The sequence below is a fragment of the Penicillium roqueforti genome, assembly GCF_015533775.1.
Source record: "Penicillium roqueforti strain LCP96 04111 chromosome Unknown scaffold_12, whole genome shotgun sequence".
Taxonomy (NCBI): domain Eukaryota; kingdom Fungi; phylum Ascomycota; class Eurotiomycetes; order Eurotiales; family Aspergillaceae; genus Penicillium; species Penicillium roqueforti.
Genome location: NW_024067576.1, coordinates 174,197 through 200,387, shown reverse-complemented (window position 1 = coordinate 200,387; position 26,191 = coordinate 174,197). Strand labels below are relative to the sequence as shown.

Below are 26,191 nucleotides of genomic sequence, written 5' to 3'. Positions count from 1 at the left end.
ATAGGTCTCAATAGTACTAGGCCATCTTAACCGGGAATGTTAATTGGCCTCGAACTTGAGCGTCAATCAATTCTTTGGTGAATGCATATCATTATTCTGGCCATGACTGTTGCTGGATGTACCAAATGGCACGTGATATCGGTTGTCGAGTCAATTGTTCTTGTTGGGGATTCCTTGGGAATACATGCGCTCTGATCACCAATTCCTCGTGTCGACGGACAAAAAATAAGGAGGATTCTTGGAGCGATGAATGAGTTTTTCATGTCTCATATTGCCTCTTTTCGTTATTTTATTCCCCCTAACATACTGGGCATTTTTACCTGTCTAGTTCTTTTCCGCAAACACCCTGTCTATGTCTTTTTCGGGTTCATATTGTTTCTAATGGAACTGCATTTACATAAATTCATGATCTTACCTTCGCTTTTCTTATTGTTTGCTAGCTAAGCGAAGGGCTCGAGGGTTGCGATGTTTGCAAAGGGATAGCTATATCAACAGGCTGCTTCTCACTTTGCAACTTGCTTCTTCTTTCTCTCCATCTTAGTTATTCTGCATTGAAAACACTTCTATCTTTGCAAGACTTAGCATCACAGACACCCGAGGAATCTAAGGATGACATCAGAGCCAAGCTAACCTAATCGGGAAGTATAGTCGCCTTCTATCAATTGTTTTCATTTTTCTCTTTCTCTTTTCATCAACTCCAATATGACAGCAGCTATGCCAGCTCTTGTTCTTGAAACACCAAGGTACCTCCAGATATATGACAGCGACGGCCATCTTCTTGCCGGTAAGTCACGATAGCCTTATAGGAGCCAGTGCGACTAATACAGCCTTGTTATAGCCCTGGAAATCCCAACTGTCCAACAAGCTCGATATATCTCCGAGGAGATGCTATGTCGCTATTGTTGGTTGTTGTTCATCTCCCCGAACCAAAACGAGTGGGCAATTTATAAGTTGCAAGCCAATAACACACCAGATAAACACTGCACTCCAGCATAACAGTGCGAGTTTGGTGAATCCTGGTAACTATGTGGCTCTAGATCTAAGTATTCTTGACACATCTAGCATAACTGGCGTTTCCAAGGTTGATAATCGTATATATCACGCGCCCATTATCATCAATCTAATACCAAATTGCGCGCCACGCCGTGTCAGAACTCAAAGTGCCGATTCCCAATCCCAGGGTCAGAGGGAACGTGTAAATGATTAAGCATACAAAACCAGTACTAATAATTTCTACAGCAGAATAAATTTCGCAACAGCCTCCGCACTAGAGACGCCGCATGTGCAATTACTGGGCCGAATGCTATAGCCAGCCGTCGGAGTCCTTTCCGAGGTCTCGAAGCTACGCATGTATTCCCAGTTAGTAATGTGGATGAATGGCAACGAAATCGATATCGGCGGTACATTACCGACACTAGGCCTAGTAGCGAGATTGGGGAATCTGGCCTTTATTCTCCCCAGAATGGGCTTCTTCTCCGCTCCGACATCCATACCCACTTCGATGCTTTTGAAATAGGAATTGACCCCGATGTAAGACCCTACCGATATATACTAATGGTTGTGACATAGGCCGACTACAAGATCATCGTATTCGTAACGGATACTACGGGAATTGGTGGCACTCGTCTTAGAAACTCTGCTCTGAGTGGAACCCTGCGTGTGAGCGCCAACCTCCTTCGTTGGCACCTACGGATGTGCCTGTACAAGAGTCTGAAGGTCAATGCAGAGCCGCAGACAGTATGGGAGGAGGATCTTGGAGAAGACCCGATGGGCGAAATTCTTAGCCAGCCAGATGCGGCTGAGCGGATGGAAGTTGAGCTGTTCACGCGCCTGGGAGAACTGATAGCATGATGCAGTCAGAACTTCAAAATCAGAGGATTGTTGGAGCAGGGATCTTTAACAATGGATTCGCATGGAGATGTTTCCGTTGAGGCATGAATATTTACTATGTTGTAGACCCATACAGCCGTAGAGGTTTGCTCTTTCTCCATCTCAATATGAGGAACAATCAACCCGGCTCCCTTTTCGTCATATTGCAATTCGGACCAGCCTGTGACGGTTTTGTTTTCCATCTCATTGTACTTCCCCTCTCCCTCGAAGACTTGCCTTGTTCAGTCGTGCTCGGGACTGTGTTTCCCTTCACCTCTCACACCCCGTATACCCCGGATTCGCTGTGGTACAGATTCCGGGTTGTTGTCTGATCTCTGCGGGCGAGGAGTATCTTGTGAATCTTGAGCGTCTGGACTCAAGGTTCGGGTCCGGTTGGTATTCTGTGTTCAACGGGTCGAGGTCTGGACCTCTTTGTGATAGAAGTCAGTCTTTCACCTGGTTGAGACATGGATTTAGAGGCTCATGCGAGTATGACGCTTGGTGTGTTCTCTTTTCACCGTTGAGTCTGAGACCTACTGTAATGATACCACATCATCTCCAAGAGTGTCCAGCTCTGATGTGAACAATGAGTCCGACTTTTCGATAAACACGTGAAAGAAGGAAGCCCAAGGGCAACCTGAAAGAGTCGATGTTACGAATAAGCTCGATCATACTTTATGGAAATGAATAGGCATGAAAATAGCTGCTTGAGAAAGGCCTAAACACCAACAGCAGCATCCCAATTGAGACATGGCTTCTTGCCCCTTTTCCAGAAGTCCGGGATCTGAGACGCTGAGGGGACACGCATGTCGCGGTTTACCGCTCTTTGTGATTTGACGGAGGATGTTTAGCCAGCAGCAGAGTGTCTAAGACATTGGAAACCAGTCCTCGTTTCCAGACTCTCGTAGCGGTCTCGGCTGTTGGGACTCTGTGCAGACCGACTCCAATGCAATTGAACCCATCCCACTCGAAACTAGCCCAGTTGGGTTGACATCTAGTTGAAACCCCAGTCCTCGATATTTACAGTCTCTGGCTAGATTGCGTAGCGTCCTGCCGGCATCTATATGCACCGTTTTCTGCAGTGCTCAGGATGCTACCCCGGCCCGGCACCGATTGGCGGAAGGACCCTTGTACCTGTTGGAAGTCTTATGCAGACTACACTAGACTGGCAGGTGGGTACAATGGCGGATTGCGAAACAGACTGGGGGAAGTCACTGTGACACTGGTATAAGTTGATTGATTCAAGCAGAAAAGAAAACCCAAAGATAAAGAAAGGAAAAGTGGGCTCTAGCAGCCACCAACGTGTCAGAATACTGCATAGAAGGATGCATGGAATATTCTTTGAAGTCGTTATGTCTCTTGCGTCTCCGCAGAGTCCATGTCTCTGTTATACCCACGCCCTGGGATTTCAACCAGCGGTCTAGCTGAGAATTCGGATAGTTTCAAATAGACATTAACCAAGACAAAAAGAGAAGAACCGAGGTGCAAACCTGCATTTAATAAACAATAAAGAACATTCTAGTCTATGATCAGCATTTGTTTGTATCCTCAGCCTTACCCCATCATATCAAATTTATAGACCGCTTGCACAGTCTAGGGTACACTGTATAGGCAAGGAAGCGTGACACCCAAGTGGAGAGATTACTGTCACTTTTCCCAGTATCGTTAATTCTGTCAGAAGTTTATCTGTGCAGCACAGCTTTTCTCAGATGCACTTCGCGGACTCGTTAGGCAATGCAGCTTCCTGTCATACAAGCCCTGCAGCTTCCCGTGAGCCTGAGACCTCTTTAATGTTCATCCTGCCGAGCTATGGAGTATGTAGCTTCTTATTGGGCCATTGGACTGTTGTCCTAATGCTCCGGTTGCTCAGTACCCTCCAGTCCAATGACAAGGAAGATCTGGCATGCGTTCTCCGATAAGATTCTGAAGAAAAAGAAAGATGGTGGGACAACGGTTGAGCTCTCTACCCCAGGATATTAGCATTTACATCATAATTGAGGATAATATTAGGCACCTTTGTGCGTAGCAGGCTGTTTGCATGCGGTGACTGCGTTTTCACGGTTCCTGAAACGGTTGCTGCCATGCTTTTCTTTCACGGATCACTTAAGAGGCTTGGGAAGTTGCAGGTGTGAATGTAGAACAGGCTATGCCTCGAGAGATGAGAGACAAGTCTCAATATCTGTATTTTGTAATTGTTTCCAGGGATATCAATGAAATCAATGTACACTGCATCATCAGTCCAAAGTGTAAGATCATTGGGAACTTTCCCTTCCACGCGGAGAGACAAACAGCCCATGGACTCGTCCGACTTCACTCTTGTGATATGAGAGAGGCGGAGAGAAGAGAGAGAGGCAAAGAATCGGTGAAGCCCATTTACCATTCTTCGTGTAAGACAACTCTCAGATCCGAGTTTCTTCTATTCACCGCTGTCTCTGTCTCCTCGAAAGTTGACTTTGCCAACAAACAACATCTGTATTGACTCACCTTACCTCACCTTTAGAAGCTGCGCGGAACAAACATCAAACCTTTGAACAAAGGTCTTGAATTGTCTTGCTCTACTTTGTTTTTTTCTTGCATGTTTGACTGTTCTGTCTTTCATCCTTCTGGAAAACACCTTTTGTTCCAAAGAGACATTAAGCTGCTTCTTTCCTCTAGAGTCTTCGTATTTCTTCAACTCTTTTCTTCTCTCAAGGATAGCACTTGAACTTCTTAATGCTATCTATCAACTCCCTTCTGAATCCTCAGCCCGAAAGGCGAATTCCTTACCCGCCTTTCCCTGTCCAAGAGAAGCGAAAGATGGCCAAGGACGCCCCAATTTTCCGCCGTGGCAAGATCCAGGGCGAGTGCCGCTATCCTCCTTGCGAGGAAAGAGATGCAGATCTGGAGAAGGCTCACAGAGAGCTCTCGTTACGTCCCATGGGCAACATTGCCGACTATCCTCGTCATATCCCTTATGCCAGCGACAAGAAAACCTTCCAAGAGAAGACCGGCCGAGATAGCTTCCATGGTATGTGCCATTGAGCATGTTTTGGTATTCACGTCTGACTCTTTCATCTAGTATTTCAATATACTTTCCAAATACCCGGCGAAGACAAGGAATGGCATGTTATGTGGGACTACAACATCGGTATTGTTCGGATTACACACCTTTTCAAATGCAATGGCTACCCCAAGGCAAGTTCATACGATAGATCTTCGATATGTTTGGTATCTCTAACTCACTATAGACCATGCCAGCCAAGATGCTGAACCAGAACCCCGGCCTGCGCGATATCTGTCACAGCATCACCGGTGGAGCACTTTCTGCTCAAGGTAAGATCGATATCCTCTTCTCATCCAAAAGAACCTTGGGTGATTCTAACACTTTCACTTTTCACATAGGATACTGGATGCCCTACGAAGCCGCCAAAGCCATGGCAGCAACCTTCTGCTGGAGAATCCGATACGCCCTGACTCCACTGTTTGGCACAGACTTCCCAGCCATGTGTATCCCCCCAACGGACCGCAAGACCCACGGCCGCATGGTCATCCCTCCAGAGATCGTACAGCGTGCCACCCACACCTCCAACTACTATCGCTCTTTGGAGACGAAGTCTAGCTCTAGCACCGGAGGCAGCCCTCCCGCAATCAGTACCCCTTCCTCAACCCATACCCTTCTCCATGGTATAGGAGCATTAAGCCGACAAGACTCGTCCTTGAAACTGCCTCCACTCAAGATTCCGCGCACCCATTACGCTGAGAGTGATCCCAGCGCCCGGGACTCCTCCATGGAGCCTTACTGCATGTCGCCCAAGAGCCAGTCGTCTATGTCTGCCTTTACGCCCATCAACCCCCCGCGCAGCTCCAATGTGATACCTCGCTCGCGGTTCGAATCGCCTCGGACGATTCTTCGTGCCATCTCAGATGCTATGCGCCCGGAGAATGTCCCTGGGGTCAGCGAAGACAGTGACACCGACAGCGATGGCTCGTCCAACGTGTATTCTACCCCAAACTGTCCTTCTATGGACGGGCATATGGAAACCGACAAGCTCGGTGGCCTCGACCAGCCCACCAACACCGCTTCGGATGTCGCTACCATGCAAAGCGACTATGATGAAACCGATTCGGATGATGATTGGCAAATGGACGATGCTGATGATGAAGACTACCGTGGACCCCCTCTGAAGAGGACCCCTAGGGGAGCTTCTTTTACGAAGGACGGTCCTATCAGCCCCGAATCCCAGACTAAGAAGTACCCCAGCCGAAAGTCCCGAGCTCTGCGTCTTCAGCCGTCGGCTCACTTCAACCGTGAAGTAAAGGCTGCTGAAGCTCTCCTTCGTCTGCACATGAATGAGCTTGAAAGCATCGGAACCGAGACTGACATGGATGATGACGAGTTGACCCCTCTTTCCGGCACTCGCTCTCTCGATGGGGACGAATTTCGGAGTCGTAAGCGACGTCGAGCTTCGCTTTGATAGTCGATTACGCTACGAACTTGACATGGAACGGCGTTTATGGTCTAGGAGCTGAAGATTTTGCTGGTGGTGTTGTCTCTATGCATTTTGTGAGGAACATTTGTGTGATTTGATAACTTGGGAGTTGAGGGTTTGCTTATTCAAGTCAGTGTCCCTTTATTAGATTTGTATGAAACAGAATTGAAGGCCTCGATGGATTAGTTGACACTGTGGAGTTCCAAACAGCCTATTCGAGGCTACGGTTGAAAGATTTACGCATAGAAAAGTAAGATTGAACATCGCATATTCGCCTTGCATCCACTGGCTCTGCCAGATCTCCATAAAATACCAATAAAGTAAGACATGGAAATGAAAGAAAATAAAAACCAGAATAAAGAGCGTCGCAAAAAAAAAAAGCAGAACATCGCAAATGGGCTTCCGACCCTCACTATTTCACTACTTAGTCGCTCTCATCTTCGTCTTCGTCAAAGTCATCAGCCGATACTTCTTCATCGCTATCATCCTCAATGACATAGGACTTCTTCTGCTGTACGGCGCCACGAGCAGGACGGCCTGCAGCGGCGCGACGGGGGGCGGGAGCCGGCTCGTCGTCCTCTGAAATATCCACATTCACTTTGCCCGCCGGGGAATCCAAAATGTCATTAGCCATTGCGTCGATGTCATCCTCCGAATAATCATCCGCGATCCTCTTGCTTGCCTTGCTGTGCTTAGAACCATATGCATTGGCCGCCGGGGATAAAGCCGGGGGAGCAGACTTGGGAGCGGGCTTCGGAGTCGCAGCTGGCTCTTTCTTTGGGCGACCACGGGCCTTTGGTGCCGAGGTGGCAGCAGCGGCTTTCGGGGCAGCTTTAGCTCTGGGTGCAGCTTTACCCCGAGCAGTCGGCTTGATCGGCTCGTCGTCGTCCTCCTCATCATCATCGACGACCTTGGGGGCAGCCTTGGATTTGGGAGCAGCCTTCGCTCGAGCAGTTGTCTTGACTGGCTCCTCCTCGTCCTCATCATCGACGACCTTGAGGGCAGCTTTGGATTTGGGAGCAGCCTTGGCCCGAGCATTTGTCTTGACCGGCTGGTCCTCCTCGTCATCTTCATCGTTGTTATCGAGCTTGACGTCCTTGGGCTTGACCTGGATGGAGCGTCGTGGGGAATTTTGAGGAATAAGCTTGCTGTAGTCAGTCTCATCCGGATCAAAATCGTCGTTGACCTTGGGAGACTTCGCGGCAGTCTTCACGCTGGAACTGCTTTCCGAACGGGGGCGCTCCGAGAATAGTTGTCGAGAATCGGCGCCCGAGTCAGCACCAATGCCTTTGACCATCATGCTGACGTCTCCAAGAAGATCATCACCGTTGTCACTGTCAGAATCGCTAGGCGCTGAGTATTTCACAGGTTTGCGAGCGCGAGAGGACTGCACTGCGGGCTTGGAAGCCTCGGATTTGGCAATCTCCAAGAAATCGTCATCCGAATCCTCATCGACCTTAGCCTTAGGCTTAGGTCCTCGCTTAGCTGCCGGTTTGGCCGCTGCCTTAGCCCCTGCTTTGGCTGCCGGTTTGGGCTTTGGCACCTCATCCACATCTACGTCCATCGGATCATCAACTGGCTGAGCTGATGCCTGCGAGGTCTGGGGAATGTTGTCGATATCGAAAAAGTCGTCTTCTTCTTTAGGCAGAGTCTTAGGCTTTGAGGTAGCACGGCTCTTCTTCGGAAGTATCTCCATGTCCATGTTGAATTCATCGTCCGAGTCAGTTCCGTCTGCTGCGGCCGATGGGGTTGATTTTGGAGGTTGACTGAGGAAATTCATCAAGCTGTTTTTGGGTTGCTCTTTTTTCTTTGCTGCGGCGGCCTTCTTTGTCTTAGGGGCCCCGAAGTCTTCGTCGTCTGGGTCATCACCACCAGCAGCAACCTTACGCTTGCGCGAAGCCGCAGCGCGACCACCACCAGTGGCCAGCTTAGTCGAGACACGACGGTCCAGGCTAGCCACCTTGCGGGCGCGACGGTCCTCATCCTCAAGCTGGAAGCGCCACTCCTTGATGAACTCCTCCAAATCGTGGGTCCAGATGTCCTCCTTGGACAGCTTGATTAAGACGTCGACTTCTGCTTCCTTGTCGCCAATCTGGCGAAGGAGCTTGTCCACGCGCTCTTGGGTCAGCGACCACATAGGCATACCCAGAAGGTAGTCAAATGAGCTGGATAGCACTTGAGTGTCAGTTTCATCCAACTCCTCTTCTCCTTCTTCTACCACAGGCTCATCTTCGCCCATCTTAGCGGCCTCAGCCACCTTGGCAATGGGCTTGAAGCCCTTTTCCTTCAACTCCGTGATGAGAACAGGCTTTTTCTTCTTGGAGATGACTAATTTGCCTTCAATAATCATCTTCACGAAGCGAGCTTGGTTGCTCAGCTTCTCCAGATCTCTTTGTAGTTCGGCAAGTTGGAACTGCTTCCGTCGCTCGTAATACTTGAGACGGACAACATAGAACTCCTTGAGAATGTCATCGACAGTGGCGTACTTGGTGATGCGGCCCTCGGGATCGAAAGCCACTAGATTGGTTGTTGCAATCGACTTGGTCAGCTTGAATTTTTCTTCTAAGCCTTCAGTCAGAGCAGCCTGCATGTGTTTCTCATCTAGTTGGATGATGAAGTGGACCTTGGTGTGAGTGTTGTAGTCCCTGTAATCCTTGATGAAGGATGGCACCTTCTCAGCCTTAATGATATCCTCAAGCTTGTCCTTGAAATCCTGGGTCCAGGTTCGAATAGGCAATTCGGTGATCTCGACCTCCTTATCACCACATTCCCTGATGATACCGCTGAATTTGAAGCGATCCCCACCGACGGCTACAACCTCACCGGTGAACCCACGGAACCAAGGCTGCATCGGCTGAGTCGGCTCGCCAGCCATCAGGCGCTTGAGATTGTTGACAATATCCTCAGGATTATAATTGGGGATAGAAGAACTCCAACCAGTTCCAATACCATCCGCGCCGTTGATCAAAATCATCGGGACGACGGGCACAAAGACCTCGGGCTCGATCTTCTTGCCATCATCTTCGTTGTAAGTTAGTAATGGTTCATCGGCCATATGGAAGACCTTGCGTGCAAAGGGAGATAGGCGAGTGTAGATGTAACGAGCACTGGCACAATCGCCACCACCTTGAAGTCGACTACCAAAGTTTCCACTAGGCTCCAGGCAGTTGATATTGTTGGAGCCAACAAAGGTCTGAGCAAGGCCAACGATAGTCTGCTGAAGGGAGACGTCACCGTGGTGGTAGGCTGTCATTCCGGATACATGGCCTGCCAGCTCAACTACCTTCATGTCCTTCTTCAAGTTGCGACGGAAACAGGTGTGAAGCACCTTGCGCTGACCGGGCTTCAATCCATCGACAACGGAAGGAATCGAGCGTTGGTTATCCGCCATACTGAACAGGATGAGCTCCTTGTTGATGAAGTCGGTGTATGTGATCTTCGCCACTGAATGATCCAGGAATGTGCCAGGTTTGTATTGACGAAGCCACTCTTTACGCTCATCAGCCTTCTTTTTGGAGAAAGCCAGCTCGATGAGTCCGGCTTCACCGTCTTGCATGGTGTGAAACTCCTTGAGGTGGCGATCGAGGTCGCGGAAATAAACCTGTGCATCTTCTGTGGTGCTGGTTCCCAAACCCTTGTAGTACTTGTGTTCCCAGCCGCGTTCGTGTTTGTGGGCTTCACGCCATTCGTCATGTTCGGGCATGGTGAAGAACGATTTCTGTTTGGTCGGGTTCTTTGGGTCACCCTTCCAAACCTTGATGATAGGAGTGATGAACTCAATGAGGAACTCAGGAATCTTGAGCAAGCTAGGGAACTGCGCTTGAAGGAAATTGATGAGCAAACCCTTGATATGACTACCGTCGTGATCTTGATCAGTCATGATCATAAGATGGCCATATCGCAGTCCCTTGGTCTCGGTGTACTCCTTCTTGTGCTGCAGACCAATGAAGTTCTTGATGCTTTGAATTTCCACGTTCTTTGAGATTTGGTCAAAAGAAGCATCGCGGACATTAAGAAGCTTTCCGCGCAGGGGGAAAACACCAAACAAGTCTGGCCCAACGACTGCTCTGCCTGCCATGGCCAATCCCTTGGCTGATTCACCCTCAGTCAAAATGAGGGTGCAGTGGTGACCCTCTCTTGTACCAGCCTTGTTGGCGTCGACCAACTTCGGGTTGTTCATACGCGTGCGTCGGCCGGTATCACCCTTCTTCAAGATCTGGTCGGCCCTTTGCTCCGCGTAGTGCAAAATATTTGACATAACCTCAGTCTTCAAGACCTTCTTATAGAAATCTTCATCAAGGGGGCATTTGCTACCGAACTGACTCGCCTTTGTCGTCAATTGTTCCTTGGTCTGGGAGGTGAATGCCGGGTTGACAATCAAGGCCTTTACAAAAATGAAGATGTGGTTCCGAATCTGCGCTGACTTCAGAGTTGCTCCAGACTTGTTTTTCTTCTTCACCTGGTCGGACAAGCGGGTACAAATCTGATCGGCGATGTAGTTGACGTGCGTTCCGCCTGAGGTTGTCGCGATCGAGTTGACAAACGAGACTTGTTGGAATGAACCATCCGAAACGGCAAAACCAATCTCCCATCGAGGGTCAGGGCTACATGTAATAATTTCATCCTTGGAGGGAGGACCATCATCACCGCGCTCCTTGCGAATGGCTTTGGTGTACATTTCCATGTATTTTCGGAAACTGCGAATGGGGACGCGTGTGCCGTTTAACTTGACAGCAACATTGGCCGTACCTGCCAAATCGTAGACTCGGCGCTTGACAAGGGCTTCGAAGTCGTCGTCGATGCCATCCATACCGAACCTGGCAAAGTCTGGCTTGAAAGTGACTTTGGTGTAATCATCTCCCTTGGCATCTGTAATCTTTGCCTTGCCCATCTTCGTCATGTTCTGGGTCCATGTTTGCTTGTATTTCTTCTTCTGACGGGAGTCCTGGGTTTCGAGATTGAACTCTGTCGAGAAGACGTTACAAAGCTTGGCACCGAAGCCGTTGCGACCTCCAGTCACCTTCTGTTGGCTATCGTCGTAGTTGGAGGAAGTAAGCAGATGGCCGAAGATAAGTTCGGGTACGTAGATCTTCTCTTTGGAGTGTATCTCAATAGGGATACCACGTCCGTTGTTCCACACGCTGATTTCACCGGCCTCGCGGTCAATGGTGATCCGCATCTCGCTCATGTTCTCGTCGTTGTGCTTGTTATCGGCGGCGTTGACCACAATCTCGTCGAAGATTTTGTAGAGACCGGGGACGAAAGAGACATCGCGGTACTCCATCGACTCGGTTACGGAGTTGTACACCCACATCTGCTGCGTGGTGCGTTCGGTGGATCCAATGTAGGTATCGGGACGTTTGATAATGTGTTCAAGTTGGGTGAGCTGCGTTTAGGAATTGATATAAGTATTCGGCCAAAATTATACCATGTTAGAAGCTGTAGGGGACTTACTTTCTGGTACTTATCAGATGCATTCACACTCTTACTCGCGCTGTCGGCAGCAGTGTCTCCTCCGTGAGACTCATTTTCAACATCGGCCAGAGGTTTTGAGCCAGCTCTCTTGGGCGCAGCCGTTTTCCTGGCCTTTGGAGGGGTATGGGAGAGCAGAGAATCCGCATCGGACATTTGAATATCGGACACTTCGTCCTCGCTGTCCGCCTTAACCTTCTTCTTAGTGGCAGCTGCCTTTGCAGCAGGCTTGACCTTTAGTGTTGTCTGAGTGGTCTTTTTAGCGGCGGGTTTGGCAGCAGCTTTCTTAGGGGCCGCCTTGGGTTTGGGTTTCTGGGGACGTATAATGTCAGCAATCAAAGTTGAGTCTGGTGTTAGTATATTGATGAAAGTTCATACCGGTGCAGGCTCAGGGGCAAAGTCAGAGCTGCCTCCATCATCATCGAAGACCGAGTCTTCGTTCATAGAGTCATCCATGATAGAAGTGAGTGATTAGATGGAGGGTGATAGAGCGCTACGGGGGAAGGAAAGAGCCCAAGTCAGGCCTCAGAGTTGAAGCGAACGAATGACGCTATCTTTCAATGCCAAAGAGCGAATCAATGAAGCTCCAGCATGCTCAAGTCGGAAATGATTAAAGCGAGAGGCAAAAGAGGAGAAATGAGATAAAACGCGGAGGGGAAGCGCCTGTTGTTTTTTTGCCCGGGGAAGTCGCGACTGACAGGGGGCGGTGGGCAGTTTGTAACCACTCGGATGATAATTCTTCCTCACCGCCTGTAAATGTGACCCAAATAGGCAATTCACAAACAAACGAGGGAAAACAGGCAGTTCCAATTCGCAGAAGATGAGATAGAAATAGCTATCTACAGATTTATAGACTGCATGATTAGTATCTCTGACATGACATCCCTGTCGTTTACCCAAATGTCACAATGAAGTTAGCGCCAATACGGAGTTGAGTCTAAATGTGGGTGAAACCAGAGCAAGTATGGAGTAACTAGACTCCTTCAAATGTCAGATCTGACTAGAATCTATTTCTCCCTCTAGGATATAGGTAGGTGAGGCTTAAATTTCCCATATCCATAGCGTTGTACTTGATATAAAGTGACTATGAGGACACATTGTGTGCCTGTCACTACCAATAAGTAACACACATCAAAGAGATATCCTTGCCTATGGTATCCAGCTATCTACCTTATCAACATTGATTATCTCTATCATCACGTTACCATTTAAATATTCAATTAAGCGAGCATATGTCGTTGTTTGTCTCATGTGTGAATAGCGGCATAAACCGACCGCCCTTAGGATACCTATAAGAAGGTGGCCCTGCCCCCAGAACTTCCTTTTCTTTTCCTTCTTCTTCAGCTCTCTTTGCCTCTGGCTTAGATCAAGTGTAGTATCTGTTCTTATCAGTTTAATCGCTGATAGTTCTGTATTGCAGAACGTCATGATTATTCCAATATTTGACCTCGCGACTTGGCCTCTGTGCTTGCACATGCCTCGTTGCACAGTGTCATTGGGCTTACACTATCCCCGATCGACGCGAACTCATTTTCATCAACTGTTCGGCTTGTCCGGGCGCTTGGAGAAGATTGGATGTTTAGAAATTACAACGAACACTGTAAGACTGCAATACAGACACTTTCCACTTTCCACCTTCCATTATTATTCTAGAGCAACCCCTGGTATTCTCTCTATCACCCTACCACCCTATCACCCCTGGTCTTGTCTAGGGAGACCAGATTGCCCACAGTGCACATCCCTCTTTATCACTAGTTATGTAGTTGGTTAAAGTCATATGCTATGACACGTCATTCTATCATCCCGAAATTCTTTCTAGTGGATACAGGTACGGAGTTCTGGATGAATATAGACAGCCATTAACGCCACTCTGAAAACATATCCGAGAAACTCCTTGAAACCTCGAAAGGTGGATTGGAAGACCACCCAGGTCTGACAGGCGGACCGCATGGACCTCACTCTGTGGATCTCTGGGAATAGTCGATGGTGTGAGGCCCAGGGGTGGTTCAGAAACCTACAATATAGGTAGAAAGAAGTCTGTGTCAAGTCATTTACGAATGAGTTAATGATACGGTGTCCGAAGTACAACAACGTTGGCCAGCCTCAATATTGAGGTGAACGGACAAGCCAGGGGTGGTAATTGTATTTCAATCTCCGCTAGGGGCGCGACCAATCAATTCGGCTATATTTAAGATATCAACCAATCAGAGCTACGAAAGATTACAGATGGATATTTTGATGTATCAAAGATATAACGGTGTACAATGACGGTACCCCTTTGGCCTTTGGTCTTTCAAATATGAGAGGCTGTACTATGTACCTGCAGGCAATATGCAGTTGAAATAACTAAACTTGAGACATTCAGATGACTTCAAGTATCTGAGTCCTATGTATGTATAATTGGAACATGCAATACTCCGTAATGGACTCGAAATCCCTCCGATACCAATTTCGGTTGATGTCGGGGAACTCTGATGGGTGAAGAGCGATGGAATTGGCCCTTCTTAACTACATTCATACAATTTACAGCGTAGTCACAATATCTGTAGCCGTTTCCTCCAAGATCCCATAATCTATCTATTTCAATGGTCAAACAGTCGGTGTATGAGGATGATCGACGGGGCCGAGACTACACGAGGGGAAAGGTAAAGGGGGGCTAACGAAATAGGTGGGATCTCTCCTGACTCCCTTTTTTCTTTCTCCAGCCTTTTCTTCTTGTACTGGATACAAGTTTAGAATCATATCCAGGTCCCACTTCTGCTGGAAAGAATCCGTTTTCTTGAATACTCGAAATTGTGAAGAGATCCGCAATGCAGTTGAAACCCGCCTAAAATAACCCTGTCCGATATCAACATTGTCAACAATAACGCGTCTACATCCTGCAACCCCCAGTCACATACTCGATTCTCAATCACGTCACAATATTCACAATAATGGAAGGTTTCGAGCCAACATCTTCGAGCGTTGGTTACGCGCCGAACCATGACTCAATGGTCACCGTCGCGTTGTCCGATAACCAGTCCAGTTCAGAGCACACCCAACCGGATTGGCGCACTCTTGAAATTCCTCCAACCCCAGTGGAGATGACTCATCTCGAGAAGGAGAGTGAGGATTCCTTTGGGCCAATGCCATTACGGGACGCAGCGAGGACCACCCCGACTCCCGAAACCACAAGCGCAGATAAGGCGGGAAAGACTAAGGAAATGTTTGACAATGAGGTGAATTGGGAGAAGCTGGATAAGACAGAAGAACAAGAACCGCGTGGAGAGGGGTCCGATGAAGTAAGTGTGACAAGCTTTTTCGCGGAATTCTAGAATGAGTGCTAACATTCTTGGCCTAATTTTAGTCCACAGCCCTGCTCCTCGCTCGACTCGAACAAGAAAACAATGCGTTGGTGACCAACCCCAAATCGGGGATATCCGAGGTTCCTCATGACAAATACCAGCGGCAGTCCCGCTCCGAGTCACTACACCATATCAAGCGACTCATTCGGGATCCCGCTCGGGCAGAGCTGCGATACTCGCAGTTACCCCCTCCTCCAATGACCGAGTTGGAGTTTTGGGCTGCACTGGTTGCCGATTACCACCGGACTGCCCAGCGTTTGCCGACATTGACCTCGAATAAGATCCAAGGGGGTGTTCCTCCGCCATTGCGAGGAGTTGTGTGGCCTAGCCTAGCGGGCGCACGCGATCCTCATCTATTGAATGAATTCCAAAGGCTTTCGGGCGAAAGCAGTCCGTACGACGGGCTGATCGGAAAAGATATTGGTCGCAGCTTTCCCAATGTTGCAATGTTTCGCGACCCGAACGGCGAGGGTCAACAAATGCTCGGCCGTGTATTGCGATGTTTTAGTCTGTACGATACTAAGATTGGCTACTGTCAAGGTCTTGGATTCGTGGTGGGCCCCCTGCTCATGCACATGACAGATGCGGAGGCCTTTTGTGTTCTTGTCCGGTAAGTCTCCTTGGGCGATGATATGACTTGGAGAAGTACTAATGACATATTGTAGCCTCATGGATCACTATAACCTGCGAAGTTGCTATCTTCCAGATCTTTCGGGTCTTCACCTTCATGTTTATCAATTCCAAAATCTTTTGGCACGGCACAGGCCGGTCCTGTTCCAACATCTCGAAGCACTGCACGTTGAGCCGGTCTACGTATCGCAGTGGTTCCTCTCATTCTTTGCGGTGGCTTGTCCGCTCCCTATGCTTCTCCGAATTTATGATGTTATCTTTTTGGAAGGCGCATGCGAGACTTTGATGCGAGTTGCGCTTTCTCTGATGCAACGCAACGAAAAGAGAATTTTGGCTTGCAGCGAATTCGAGGATGTGATGCAACTATTATTATCTCGAAGCTTGTGGGACACGTAAGTTTTGGACATTGCACAAAGCACATCTTCTAAACAAAGAACTCGGCTAACCCCTGATATTCAGATACGCCTTCAATGCTGATGATCTCGTCAATGACTTCGTGTCTCTCACCTCTCTCGTGACGAATGAAAGTCTCCAAAAGCTTGAAGCCAGCTATAACCAATCGAAAGGCTCACCCTCCGGACCCTCCTTTCCGCAGATGCAGGCAACGGCATCTGGCTTCCTTGGGCGGTTATGGGCTGGCTCATCAAACTCCCACAATTCGGTCAAGTCACTCAGTCCGAATAGTAGCCCGTCAAGTCAGAACATTCGTCGCTCTACCTCCAAGCAGAGCCTGACTTCCACTCTCAACTCTATTGAAACTACGTCGGACGCAAGTACTGCTGCGACCGAACTATCAGCGCCTGTAGCTAGCGTCGATAATCAAAAACCGCGCGCGAAATCCACCATGTCTTCACATCACAAAGACCGCGACCTCCATACCCAGATTGAAGAACTTCTGATGGCCCTCAGCGATCTTCAACGCCAACAAGCTAACCTCACACGTGAACTGCAACAGGAGAGAGAAGAGCGAGAGGAAGACCACACCCTGGCCAAGGAGATGTTGAATCAAATTAGAGAACAGCCGGCTGAGACACAACCGGCCGAGTTAGTAACGAAAGCCGAAGCACGTTTTGAATCCGTCCAACCGAAGCGTATTTCAATCACCCAGACCAAGCTCCAGCTCAATGACGATGTTGCTCGATGGAAGGAAATGCACGAGGTGGAAGCCGGTCGTTGCTTGAACCTCACCCGGCGCATCGACGATTTTGAACAGGAGAACTCGTCCCTCAAAGAGCAATTACGAGAAGCTCGGGGCCGGATTCAAGACGGGTATCGGGAGCGACAGCGGCTCGAGCGTATGAACCGGGAGCTGCGGATCCTCAAAACTCCTATATCGGAAACGCCGCTAGACACAACGTATTCTGCGATTGAGTCTGGCGAGTCTCAATCTCCCACTAGTGGTCTGCGCGAGTTCAAGCTCTCCCGCACCAGCTCCACAAAAAGCCCCACTTATAACAGACGGACAAGCAGCCTGGGTCTCCAGACCGTTTTGTCGACGGAGAATAACAGACCTGCCGCCGAAGAGACGTTGCTGATGGAGTTGGTTACTGCCAAGACGGCCGAGGCAGTTGCTCGGCAAGAGCTTGAGGAAGTAAAAGGCAAGTACGATTCATTGCGGAGAATGCTCAAGACCTCCCAGGGGGTAAATATTATTGAAACCCGCCATTCCTTTGTTGGAGTATCGCAGTCGCGGATCAGCTTGGCCAATGCCCCACCCAATAACACTGGTGGGGGGTTCTTCAGTGGATGGGGTCGGCGAACTGCGACTGACTGACATCAAACCCCATGATTTTGGAAGAGATGCGATACGTGTAAGCATATTGGAATGCCTGTTTGATATATGCGTTTTTCTTTTTTTTTTTTCATATGTCAAGTGGGCTGATATTGGAGCTATGGTTTTTATCGATCTTGTTAGTTTAGTATTTGAGTACATATGGATGTGCCTAGCGATCACTATCCCTATTAAGACGAGTACGAGTACGAGCACATAAAATTAGGGCTACGAAGATCAACATAAGCAGATCCGGCGGGATCCGAGATGTCACGCCGGTCAAGGTAAGGTCATTAATTTATGGAAACACCTTGAAGGGCATGAATTGAGACCAAAGAATGTAACATAGGAATGATCTCTACTGTCCTTTACACTGCTCATTATTCTCTTGGCTCGGAGTCTGTCGGTCTACACGCGTTGGTCTCTCTCTACGATTGGCCCAACACACACGATAGAACCCATAAGCCGAGCCAAGCCACTAGCCCTGGGGGATTCTCAAGAGCTACAAAACTTGCAAGGCTCCCAGATTAATGTTTTGCATCTTTGTAGATTTTGCACATTCTAATGGATTTCTTCGTGGCGCTGCGGAAGTTTTTCGGTTCTCCAAGGCGCTGCTTCGCTATCGCCGCCCTGTGCCTGGTGTTTTTTATTGTTCCCTATTCCAGAGAAGCTCTAGTAGTTCCGTTGCGTGTGAAGCTATCAAAGTAATTGAAGATCCCTCTTTTCTCGTCTCCCTTGGTCCATTCTGATCTGTATCAGCCCTACAGAACAACCCGTTGATCCGTTCCCGAGCGCTTACGCCACTCAATCTCGAATTTCGGCCCAATTAATCAATGACCCCTATCCACACTATGATAGTGCGGAATGGAAATCGACGTCAAAGGGATCGTACCAGCCGTGTATTGGGCCCCAAGGACGACTCCTGAGCCGCAAAGATGAAGATATGATGATGAGCGGGTTTCGCTGGAATACTTCAGGTGCGAAGAGGAAGATTTGAAGAGCCGACGGGGAACTAATCGTCAAATAGATTTCCCAACTCCCACTTTTGGATCGTATGAGTCGTGGAATTTGAACAACAGTCTCTGCGCCGATCGCTACTCCCGATATGGTGCATATGGTTTCCTCGAGGGCAAGACCACTCGAACCCACAATTGGAATGGTACATTCGGTTCCAACGAGGCCGCTGAAATAAACTGGGAGCAGGTGGACTGGGCCAATTTGCAAAATGATTGTCTGCAGCGCAATAGTATTCGCTATCGCACGCAACCATCCGAAGGGAAGATACTCGCTCTTTACAAATCATTAGATTCGGATGTGCAGCCTCGCGAGGACCTGAATGAAACAGACAAGACCGTCCCCCGGACAGCCGTTATATTGCGCTCTTGGATCGGCATGAAATACACCGAGAATGACTTGTATCACATTCGATCCATGCTGATGGAGTTGTCACTCTACTCAGGTGCAGAATATGAGCTTATTCTCCTGATCGACTGCCAGGGCGAGAAATTGCCCGAAGAGACCGATTATGCCGCCTGGAAGGCATTCAAGGCAAAACATTTGCCGCAGGAACTGCGCAGCCTGGCGGTATGGTTTAACGAGGAAATGTTGAATGACTGGTATCCTGGGATTGATGTTCATGTGTATGTGTTGGCCCTTCAGAGCTAGACATGCCCCTACTGACACCCTATTAGAGCTATACTGCAGTATTTCCAGCCCACACAGATCTTCTCACGACTACACCCTCAGTATGACTACGTGTGGCAGTTCGAGATGGACTCGCGGTATACCGGCCATATGTACGACCTTTTGCACAAGGCAACAGAGTTTGCGAAACAGCAGCCACGCAAGTATCTGTGGGAGCGCAACTCTCACTTCTATATGCCTGCTGTTCATGGCACCTGGGAAGAGTTTGTGAAGAAGGTGGATCAGGAAATGCCTGGCCATGACAACAGCAGTGTTTGGGGCCCTCATCCCGCGGAAGGAATCGACATCGAAGGGCAAGCTATTATCCCCCCTGTACCATACCCAAAAGATGAGCCAGGGAGCTGGGGTGTGGGTGAGGAAGCCGATCTGATCACCTGGCTGCCTCATTTCAACCCAGTTGGTACAGACTGGCCTTTCCGTGACCGTGTCTTCAATTTCCCTCAAGACCAAGAGACCCCACGCTGGGCCGCTGTTGTAGCAATGTCTCGCATCTCGGCGCGACTTCTCGGCATGTTGCATAAGGATAAGGTGAAGTCCGGGGTTGGTCTCGCGTCCGAGATGTCTCCTATATCCTGGGCTCTGTACTATGGCTTGAAAGCGGTCCAGATTCCTCAACCGATTTACCATGATGCCAAATGGGATCCTGAGGAGTTGAACCGTCATGTCAACCCGGGAGAACCTGGCAAGGTCAACGCTGGGCTCGACAGCATCTGGAGCTGGGGTCAGCACGATAATATTATATACAATACGACGTTTATGTTCAACTCCGAGTTTTCGGAGAAGCTATACAGAGCCTGGTTGGGCTATGACGGTGCCAAAGAGGTGAGTTCTTGCTCTTGTCTTGACATATTCTGATGCTAATCGTGTGCAGTGGGAGAAGAACAACCCTCGACTCTGCCTTCCTCCTATCTTTCTACATCCAGTCAAGAACCTCGAGTCTGTAAAGACAAAGGGCATTTGATTCTTCACCTGAGCGTTTTCAAATGACTTTTTCTGTTTTTATGGTAATATACCCCAATTTGATAGAATAATGTATATATTATAGAGGATCAAAGTGTCTAAATGTACTTTCCTTCTGTTTGTACTTATCCATGTAAGTTGAGAGAGACATGCTTTCTTAGTTGTTTGCTATTGATGCCAATATAAAGGTTCCTACTCGATCTCTCTCTCACTTCCTCTCCTTGTTCATTCTCGACTTCACTACTATTATCTATTCTCCCACAACTTCACTTATCACACTCAAAGAGCTCATACCTGGTTATTACACTTTCAAATGGCTCCAACTAAATCAACCCCAGCCTCAAAGGCTGGAAAAAGCCCATCCAAGCCAAAGGAACCTAGAGATTCCGATTTGAAAAAGCAGCTCTTGTTCCTGTGGGCCTGCCATAAGATCTCAGGTGTTCAGGTTGGTATTTTCTTTTGTTCGGCCTCACTTGAACATCTGGCCATGAATCCTAACAATATCAACTTACAGGTTGATGCCCCAGCCGTCGCTAGACACTTTGGCATCACGAACCATGCTGCTAGAATGAGACTAGATCGCCTGAGAAAGAAGCTTGATGAAATGGAAGCTTCCACCAGGAGTGATGACGATACTCGAGCGATCAAGGACAAGGATGATGACTGCAAGGCTCAGACCAAGCAGACCGAAGTCGATTCCGAGGACGAATGTGACACGATGAGTGATTAAGGAGAGAAACCGAACAACATCTTTGAGCATTCGGTGTCTTCTTGATATTTGATCAGATACAAAGCACATGAAGTCTAGCACCTCTTTTTTTTTTGCTATACTCTATGAAATGGAGATAAAGTAGAGACCTAATTATTTGAAGTCAGTAAATTCACTAGAAGAATAATAATTAATTAATCGATGGCTTTGTATTCTTCTAGGTAGTTCTAGTGTCTTTGTTCCTTTTCCCTTTCTTAGTCCTCAGCTCCCCTTCTCTTCCTCTCCACCTCTCCGAGCCCCATCTTCGACAATGGAAAATACAAAGTCAAACGAAGCCCTCACTCTCCTCTGGGCTTATGAGCTCAACAGAGAGAACAAGCAGTTGTTCAAGGGACTCAAGAAAATGAATCGACATCTCAATGCCTCTCACCCAACCACGTCACCCAGCTGTGCAAACGGTTCAAATCAGAACAACGAGAAAGTGAACCAACAACCGAAAACATCGAAAAAAATAAAAGTCTCAGTGGACATCGAGTGAGACAGGGCGTTCCAATCATCAGCGTCTAGTCGCTTTCGCCAGGAATTACCTTCAACAGGGTTAGACTGGATTTAGCTGCAGGAGGAAGCCACAATGGTTGGAGACACGTCAGAGCTGAACAGATGCGGGGATTAAGAGGGACATTTCAGACTCAGCTCCTCCCTTCTCTGTTAATCTTCGATTGAGTTTATCCTATTATCTCGAGTGCGGGCAACAGCCAATACGACATAATGGTTCTCGCACAACCCCCAAACCAGCATGTTATGAAGGCATTCGACCTCACGGGCAAGGTCGCAGTTGTGACTGGTACGGTAGCTCCCAATTATAAAGGTCTCTCGAATAACACTTCATTACAGGAGGCGCCCGTGGAATTGGTCTTGAAGTCTCGAGAGCGTTGGCCGAAGCGGGTGCAAATGCAAGTCACACTACGGAGTACCTGATGCTACAAAACAATCAAACTAACAAAGTGCAAAGGTCGCCTTGATCTATTACACATTCGATGCCGCTGATGCAGTCGCATCCGAGATTGCATCTACTAACAACGTACGCGCAGCAGCGTATAAAGCCAATGTTGCCGTCCAGTCTGAGATCGAGGCGGTTGTGCAGCAGGTCGCGAAGGATTTCGGGAAGCTTGATATCATGGTCGTCAACTCTGGGATTGCCTCGAACACTGCCGCCGAAGACTACACCCCCGATCAATGGCACGAGATCATGAAGGTCAATCTTGATGGTGCTTTCTATTCTGCCCAAGCTGCCGGCCGGATCTTCAAGTCACAGGGTCATGGAAATGTTATATTCACGGCCTCTGCCAGCGCGACTCTGGTCAATCTTCCACAGAAGCAATCGGCGGTATGTTCTCTATTGGAAAGACTCCTTTTTCATGTCGCTAATCCTCGCATAGTACAATGCGTCTAAGGCAGGAGTTGTTCAGCTCGCCAAGTGCTTGTCTGTCGAGTGGGTTGACTACTGCCGAGTCAATTGCATCTCCCCTGGATACATCGCTACCGAAATTCTGTTCACCTTTCCCAAAGAATGGCGCGACAAGTGGCTAGACTTGATCCCCGCCAAGAGAATGGCCGAATCTTATGAGTTGAAGGGGGTACGATTCCACAAATCTAGTTCCCTAGAAACCAATTGACAATCTTATCTAGGCCTACGTGTTCTGCGCTTCAGATGCGTCTAGCTATATGACAGGTGCAAACCTCATTATTGATGGAGGATACACTTTGCCTTAGGTTCAGCGAATTACGATGACGACTAAGTAGGACTCTCATTAGTCAACATTGCCAGGTAGTATTATTTCATATCCACTCTTACTTTACAAGTACTAGTTATGCTGAAGATGCAGTATGGTTTATACAGTCTTCCAATGATAGTATCAAAATCTTTCAAAAAGCAGTATAAAAGACATCAAAAAGAGATATAGTTCATAGTGTCAAGTCGTGAATATACTGATAAAATATACTGATAAAAGTAACCTGCTTATCAGAGAGGCCAACAATCTCGAAATGCCACTCTCTCACCACAGTTGCTCCTCAGATCGACTATTCATTGATAATCGCTCAAACTCGGCGGGAGATCCTGAATCTGAGTTCCCCATTCACTTTCCTTAGGTCCCAGCTCAAGTTCAAGAACACCACCCTCAGCGAAAAAGTCATGGGTAATCCAATTCTTTGTCCACGGTTTGTCATTCCACTTGGCACTCTGGATATAGATGGACTTGTAACTAGGATCGAAATTGATATTGCGGATAGTCGCGACCTTTCCAGTGAGGGCGTTTCGAATGCTGACTTCTTTGAAATAGGGCGGAGTGATCAGGTAAACGTCCTGACCCGGCACTGGCCAGATGCCCATCATGCTCAGGACAACAAATGATCCCATAGCTCCGCTATCGTCGTTACCGGCGATACCATTGACTGTTGTGTTGAATTGGGATGGAATGTAGAAATGGCTCTGCTTTGCCGAGAGACCTGGCCGTCCCGAGTAGTGGAATTGATATACGGGTAGAAAGGCTTGTTCATCTCCCACGTAGAGCAAACCAGAGTCATGGAGATAGCTTAGTCGAGAGGTGAAGGATTCGGCACCACCAAGTGTCTTGATAAGAGCGCCCATGTCGTGGGGGGCATAGCTGTAAGTAAAGCGTTAGTTTCGAGTTCAAGAAGTATAAAATACAAGTGAGCACCCACAAGGTATACATCCACGCACTACCTTCATAAGTCTCATGGCCATCGGGATTGAGGTAACATCCGGTGAAGTCTAAGAGAGGACTGCACAAGATCGGGTCCTGGTAGCGCCATGTGCCGTTCGTGTATCGAGGTTGTAGGAATCCGGTGAAGTTGGTATCAACCCCCTTGATGCTTGACTTTTGGTCGGGTTTGAACATGTGGACCCAGTTTCCAGACCGTTTCGTATATTTCTCATAGTCGGACTGGTGGCCCATGCCCTGTGCCATCTCGGCAATGCAAAAGTCGTTGTAGGCATATTCCACCGTCCGTGATATACTCCGCGTGTGCGTACCTTCGCCATCAGGGTCATAGTCATCAAAAGGAATATAGCCGAGATTTTTCCAACTCCGCAAGCCACCGCGGCCTTCCACATCCCAATTTTGGGGCTCTACCTCTGCATCCTTGACAACAGCTTCATATGCAGTGTCCCAGTCAATGCCTGGAACCTTTTTAAGATACGCATCTGCCATAACCACATCTGCGTTGGACCCGCCCTGTGTGAATCCCTTGCAAAGCGACATGCGACAATCAGGCAGATACCCTTCATGTCTATAGGTATCAATCAAGCTGCGTATCATAAGGGATTGTGAGAAAGGATCAACCAGGGTCAGCAGTGGATGAATGCTGCGGAAAGAATCCCATATACTGGGCGTATCATTAGCATGCTAGTCATCTGTTTCGAATCGGGGATTGCTCACCAATAGTAGCTGTCATAATATGGCTCGTCACTTTCCCAAAGAGGGTTCTCGCCAGTATAGTCTTGCGGGCTGATGAGTGCTCGGTATGCTCCACTCCAGAAGACTGTTTGTAAATCTGGTAAAACTCCATCTGCATCCACGGAGACGACATCCAATTTCTTTCGCCAAGCAGATTCAGCAGCGGAAACGGTACCTTCGAAGTCAAAGTCGGGTAGCTCTCGCTCCGCATTCTCACAGGCCTGTTGAACACTTATGAAGCTAACGCCAACGCGAGCGAGAATACTGCTGTCTTTGGGGGCGTGGAATCTGGCAAATGTACCAGCCGAGAGAGTGGATGATGTGTCAGACCCGAGTGTCAGCGACCGACTGCTGATGTTTGCTTGGTTTTTCTCCCAGATGCCTGTATCACGAAGCTCTGCTCCTTTGAAATCAACGCAAACATATGACTTGTAACTGCCAATACCAAAGCTCGGGCTGAAAGTGCCACTTCCCGTGAGACGCCCAGTCGATCTGTCCACGTCGGCACTTCCACTTGTTCGAGATTGAGGTAAATCCATCAAATCCAGAAGAATCACTGGACTGAGCGACTGGCTAGAGGTTTCATTGAACGTGAACCGATATAGAGCAGATCGATTTGTGGCTGTCATTTCCGCATGGACCCCATTCGCCAATGATATGCTGAAGTATCCTGGACGAACTTCAGGAGACTCTTTGTCCCAGACAGCTGCTCTGTCCGATTTTTGCCATTTGCACTGGTTAATATCGTCATGCGGGCAATTTCCTTGAGCGAAGATAGGGAAATTTCCCATTGACGGGGACTGTGAAATCAGTCAGATACAGGGCATATTCTCCGAGAGTCTACAAAAAACTCACACCACCAGTCCCAGAATCATGCATGTGTGAGAATCCGGTCACAACCTCCGTATCGTAAGCAAAACCAGCTTGATTCTCGCCTGCAGTGTCCGCCACCGCTTTGGCCATACCTGCGTTTGTTAGCCATGTTAAATGAAAACAAAGGGTATCGTATGAATTACCAAATGGCAAAGTCGCACCCGCAAATACATGGCCTGTAAGAATTGTCAGCCTTTGCTGACAAAAATGCTCGTCATATTCAAGACAAACCTCCATTCGCGGTGCCAATCAAAGGATCGACATATTTCAAGACGTCAAAGTCATCCGAAGAATGCTTTGCGGCGATCACGTTGGATGCATATAGGGCTGTTACGATGCCATTGAAGATGCACATGTGGAGGGAGTGATGCTGTGATAGCATAATGGATCCAGAGACTATCTACAGCCATACACAAGAATAATCCAAAAGCTGTCCAGGTTACAATTCAGACGTAGAAAAGACGCGTTCCACGGAATTCAAGCTCCTTATAGGAATTGGCAATAAGTCGCGGGGGAAGCATTCCGGGCCAGATCGGCATGCGAAGTACCCTTCGAGGGAAATGAGGAAAAATTAGGAAACTGCCAGTCACCTCCTTGGTTCCTTGCACTTAGGCCAAAATGAAATGCGGGAGCAATTCCCCAGTGGATGTTGCATCGACGCTCGACCGAAATGGTGTCACATCTGCCGTATCTGGTCCCAGAATACACCCTGCCACGCTCATTCCCCGCCTGGGAAGAGGTCAAGGAGCGAAAACCCGAAGATACGGAGAGAAGACGGTTGAAAAATCCAATAAGAAACTTGATAATGACCGAGTTCCACAATGACCGGGTTCCTGACTTGTCGATCGTTGAGGTTGAGGGGACGCCAATTGCCCCGAGATGCGGGGAACGCAGTCTCTCCAGAGGTTGAT

At 48.4% G+C, this 26,191-nt stretch overlaps 8 protein-coding genes across 8 annotated transcripts; 6 read left to right on the top strand and 2 right to left on the bottom strand.

The window, feature by feature from the left end:
- Positions 1-702: 702 nt before the first annotated feature.
- On the top strand, positions 703-1,851 carry LCP9604111_5213 (uncharacterized protein; the record flags this gene model as incomplete). Its single annotated transcript, XM_039072999.1, has 5 exons — positions 703-784; positions 839-901; positions 1,162-1,181; positions 1,240-1,359; positions 1,570-1,851. 5 exons carry the CDS (start codon positions 703-705, stop codon positions 1,849-1,851), a joined length of 567 nt encoding a protein of 188 aa, XP_038928675.1.
- A 2,730-nt stretch (positions 1,852-4,581) lies between these two features.
- Positions 4,582-6,323, top strand: LCP9604111_5212 (uncharacterized protein; the record flags this gene model as incomplete). The annotated part of the gene is made up of 4 exons (XM_039072998.1): positions 4,582-4,876; positions 4,928-4,996; positions 5,107-5,181; positions 5,251-6,323. 4 exons carry the CDS (start codon positions 4,582-4,584, stop codon positions 6,321-6,323), a joined length of 1,512 nt encoding a protein of 503 aa, XP_038928674.1.
- A 439-nt stretch (positions 6,324-6,762) lies between these two features.
- LCP9604111_5211 (DNA topoisomerase 2) lies at positions 6,763-12,266 on the bottom strand (the record flags this gene model as incomplete). The annotated part of the gene is made up of 3 exons (XM_039072997.1): positions 6,763-11,724; positions 11,793-12,122; positions 12,189-12,266. The coding sequence occupies 3 exons, from the start codon at positions 12,264-12,266 to the stop codon at positions 6,763-6,765; spliced, it is 5,370 nt and encodes a 1,789-aa protein (XP_038928673.1).
- A 2,477-nt stretch (positions 12,267-14,743) lies between these two features.
- LCP9604111_5210 (putative GTPase activating protein (Evi5)) lies at positions 14,744-17,558 on the top strand (the record flags this gene model as incomplete). The annotated part of the gene is made up of 4 exons (XM_039072996.1): positions 14,744-15,091; positions 15,157-15,764; positions 15,820-16,176; positions 16,244-17,558. The coding sequence occupies 4 exons, from the start codon at positions 14,744-14,746 to the stop codon at positions 17,556-17,558; spliced, it is 2,628 nt and encodes an 875-aa protein (XP_038928672.1).
- A 561-nt stretch (positions 17,559-18,119) lies between these two features.
- Positions 18,120-20,220, top strand: LCP9604111_5209 (DUF3405 domain-containing protein; the record flags this gene model as incomplete). The annotated part of the gene is made up of 5 exons (XM_039072994.1): positions 18,120-18,259; positions 18,315-18,532; positions 18,583-19,195; positions 19,247-20,081; positions 20,131-20,220. 5 exons carry the CDS (start codon positions 18,120-18,122, stop codon positions 20,218-20,220), a joined length of 1,896 nt encoding a protein of 631 aa, XP_038928671.1.
- A 312-nt stretch (positions 20,221-20,532) lies between these two features.
- Positions 20,533-20,949, top strand: LCP9604111_5208 (uncharacterized protein; the record flags this gene model as incomplete). Its single annotated transcript, XM_039072993.1, has 2 exons — positions 20,533-20,664; positions 20,734-20,949. The coding sequence occupies 2 exons, from the start codon at positions 20,533-20,535 to the stop codon at positions 20,947-20,949; spliced, it is 348 nt and encodes a 115-aa protein (XP_038928670.1).
- Positions 20,950-21,696: 747 nt separating this feature from the next.
- LCP9604111_5207 (uncharacterized protein) lies at positions 21,697-22,701 on the top strand (the record flags this gene model as incomplete). The annotated part of the gene is made up of 5 exons (XM_039072992.1): positions 21,697-21,772; positions 21,823-21,848; positions 21,941-22,315; positions 22,368-22,565; positions 22,618-22,701. 5 exons carry the CDS (start codon positions 21,697-21,699, stop codon positions 22,699-22,701), a joined length of 759 nt encoding a protein of 252 aa, XP_038928669.1.
- Positions 22,702-23,014: 313 nt separating this feature from the next.
- Positions 23,015-25,662, bottom strand: LCP9604111_5206 (glycoside hydrolase family 92 protein; the record flags this gene model as incomplete). Its single annotated transcript, XM_039072991.1, has 6 exons — positions 23,015-23,594; positions 23,653-24,336; positions 24,390-25,207; positions 25,263-25,372; positions 25,424-25,456; positions 25,512-25,662. The coding sequence occupies 6 exons, from the start codon at positions 25,660-25,662 to the stop codon at positions 23,015-23,017; spliced, it is 2,376 nt and encodes a 791-aa protein (XP_038928668.1).
- Between the last annotated feature and the right edge of the window lie 529 nt (positions 25,663-26,191).